Below are 3,382 nucleotides of genomic sequence, written 5' to 3'. Positions count from 1 at the left end.
CTCCAGCAATGTGCCTTTACAGCTCCCGCAGAGGCTCTTCTTTATCTGTGGTGATCGAGCTTGGGGAGGTGTACCCTCACATATAAGGGGAGGGCCTTGTAGTCTGGGAAGACTTACGCTGTTGACCCCAAATACATCAATGATTCTGAATTTTACAAAGCATCATCGACGCCCCAAAAGATTGGCCCATACCTTTCAGAGCAAATGCAACGATACTGTGGAGTTTTGGAGTAAAGGGGAGATAATTACAGCCTCTATACTTGCACCAGGAGTTGCTGCTTCGCAAGCTTTAGCCATGTTGAATAAATTAGGATGCTGGCTTACCAAACACAGCAATGCCACATTGCTGGCTCTATCCGGCTTATTAATGAATGTAGATTTGGTTAGACATGCTGCTTTGCAGAACTGTGCTTTTTACCATGCCTTTTACAATGTACGCAGAGAATGGTGGAAAAAACAATAAACACAGTGCTAATTGTTCAACAAACAAAAAAGGGGGAATTGTCCGGGACTGAGGCAAAAGAAGGGTTAAGTGTGGTAGAACTAATAGGGAGGAATAAGCAGCTGCAGCACTGTTCTGGCAGACAATGAAGTTGTGTGAAGCTACTCCCTAGATAAGGGGGTGCTGCTCACAGGGAAGAGAGATTCCCTTTTTGGTGGGAACGTGATCTTTTAGAGTACGCAATGGTGTAAACAAGTAAAGTAGAAAATTACTGGCCTTGGTAGAAAAGTATATAAAGAACACGCTTGCTTAATAAAGCTGATTTCGATCCTGCATATCGGAGTCTGTGCCTTAATCTGCACAGGTATCTTGTCAAAAAGCATGTTTATTTTTCCTTTCTCACAATATCTTAGTAAGAACTTTATGTTAAAAGAGTATTACCGCAGTTTGGGACCTTCATATCCATCAAGGCTGTCCTCTTGGTATTGTTATCTATGCAATATAAATCCCGAGTTTCTCTGTTGAACTTGGTCTCTTGAAATTTCTTGATCCACATAATTTCACAGGAACACTTGAATGGATTGTCCAGCAATATCCTACAGCAAAAATGAAATGATTTCTTAAGAACATATCATGTATATAGAAAAAAGTTTCAAAGCACTTGTGGGTAAAACTAAAAGTTGAACTCTACTTTAAAAAGGTATGGATCAAAGACCTGAATGCAGTGCAAATTGTAAGAAGATACGGTTTCTTTGTAGAAAATGAAGCCCTGTCTGCACCAACTAAGAATTCATCCTGCCACAGATCAGAGAGATCACACAGGGGGCTCAATTCTTAACTCCAGTTCACTGGTGTAAATCAGGACTGCCTAGAGAATTGGGCTTTCCGCTAAGATCCATTTTATTTCATGGCAGCTAAACACATCAGAAATTCTTCTCTTGTATGATAGACTCTGCTCAGCTATCTCAAAAAGACCACTACAGAAAAGGTTTATTGCTGTTAAGTGGAGAAATTCTTGATAGAGCCAAACAGTCACATATTATAGGCAAATTCTAACTCTAATCATAAAAAAGGGGTTTACACAACCTTAAAGTTTCATCATGTATATTATCACTCTGGAAAAATCTCACAGTAAAAGCACAGTAATGTCATGAAGAAATGCTAACTGAAAAAATGTCCCTGAAACAGAAATGTATAGTATAATCTAGCTATATAGTATGCTGTATTAATTTTAAATCACTGATTAGCAAATTTATCCAATTCTAATTTTAAAATTTAATTAAACCACACACAAATGTAGTGCAATAAAGCCCAAGTGAAATATGAACAGAAGCATCCCAATACCTAGCTAACGAATGACCTGGTATCTCATTGTTTTTCTAAAAGCATAGATGAGGTCCAATAAAGCCTGTGTGTGTGACTGCTTGAGGTATCTCGTTATAAGAACAATTATTCTTACAAATATTTCACAAATATTTTTGATGTACAGAAACTAAATTCAAGTTGCTCATAAAAATCTGTACTCATAAATGCTTGAGACTGCCTCCTGAGGATATGAGTGTGCAAATAATCATGAAATACTCAGCTTTTTAGAGATGCAACCTGTTACCCTGCTGGACTTTCACAGCACTACTGCATGGACAAGAACTTCTTTACCCACCCTGCCTCAAGTGTCACAGCAGGGATGGGGAATGGGGGGGTTACAGTCAGTACATAACAGTTCCTCTCTGCCGCTCCTTCCTCCTCACACTTTTCCCCTGCTCCAGCATAGGTCCTTTCCATGGGCTGCATTCCTTCAGGAAAAAAATCTGCTCCAGCATGGCTTCTCCACAGGCTGCAAGTCTTTCAGGAAACATCCAACTCCTGCAGTTGTCTCTTCCACGGGCTGCAGGGAAATACCTGCTCCACCATAGCACTCTCCATGGACTGCAGGGGAATATCTGCTCCATTGCCTGGAGCACCTTCTCCCCTTCCTTCTTCTCTGACCTTGGTGTTCACACTGCTGGTTTTTGTTTTTTTTTACTCTCCTCCTCTGCCTCTGGTGTTTTTGCCCTTTCTTAATATGTTTTCCAGAGGCACCGCCAGCTTTGCTGATTGGCTCAGCTTTGATCTACGGTTGGTTCATTGCCAAGCCAGCTGGAACTGGCTCTGTCCTGCAACAGGGGCAGCCACTGGCCTCATCTCAGAGAGGCCACCCCTGCAGACCCCCTGCTACCCAAACCTTGACATGTACACTCAATATAGCAAGACAGAATATGAACATTAGGATCTGGTGGGTCAAAACTTACTTCTGATATTCTGTTTCATCAATAGCTTCCCTTTAAAGGAGAAATCTCCCTTGAAATGTGGCTGAGCAATCCTTTTCTTCCATTGTTTTAAATTGTGTTAACCCCACCCGAGGAGCCAGGCACATCATAGGCAGGATGCTGGATAGAGCTATGATGGCCCTCCATATATTCTTGCATGAAAAAAATCTGACTTAGTAGAAGGAAATTACAGGACTTTATCTTTTTTGCTGTAATTTTACATCTGTAGCTGGTTTATTCCAAAAGAGGAAGCCTTTCAAAGTGTCATCTCCTTCTCTGCAGTATCTGGAGAATTTTTACTACCTCACCCTAGTCTGAACTTTTCATCTATTTATGTTTTGCTTTAAAAGTGTGCTACCAACAGGACGCTTGCTTGTCAGATTTAGAACAAGCGCCTCAGAAGCTATTTATAGCATCATTCTCCTGTTAGATTCCCCCTCCAATATTGTTCCTTCCCTCCTCTTATCAACAGAATTGCTCAACTGATTCTGTTTTTATCCCTGCTTTTCCACCCTTCAGACTCAGCTCCCCCTGCTTCTTTCCCTTCCCCCATTTCTATTTATCCCACTTTATTGCAATCTTTGCATAACTTTCCTAACTTTCATTGTTTTTTTTACCTCTACTGTCCCACTCT

At 41.0% G+C, this 3,382-nt stretch overlaps 1 protein-coding gene across 1 annotated transcript in view; it reads right to left on the bottom strand.

The window, feature by feature from the left end:
• The window catches only part of LOC104282810 (BDNF/NT-3 growth factors receptor-like), a gene marked incomplete at its 3' end in the record, with an annotated part of 53,550 nt that overhangs the window by 41,080 nt on the left and 9,088 nt on the right, over positions 1-3,382 (bottom strand). Inside the window, exon 5 of the mRNA XM_009880939.1 lies at positions 884-1,038. Within this exon, the coding sequence (XP_009879241.1) occupies positions 884-1,038 (155 nt within the window). The remainder of the gene's footprint in view (positions 1-883; positions 1,039-3,382) is intronic.

Source organism: Charadrius vociferus, unplaced genomic scaffold (genome assembly GCF_000708025.1).
Source record: "Charadrius vociferus isolate BGI_N301 unplaced genomic scaffold, ASM70802v2 scaffold503, whole genome shotgun sequence".
Classification (NCBI taxonomy): Eukaryota; Metazoa; Chordata; class Aves; order Charadriiformes; family Charadriidae; genus Charadrius; species Charadrius vociferus.
This window is presented reverse-complemented; position numbering and strand designations above follow the sequence as displayed.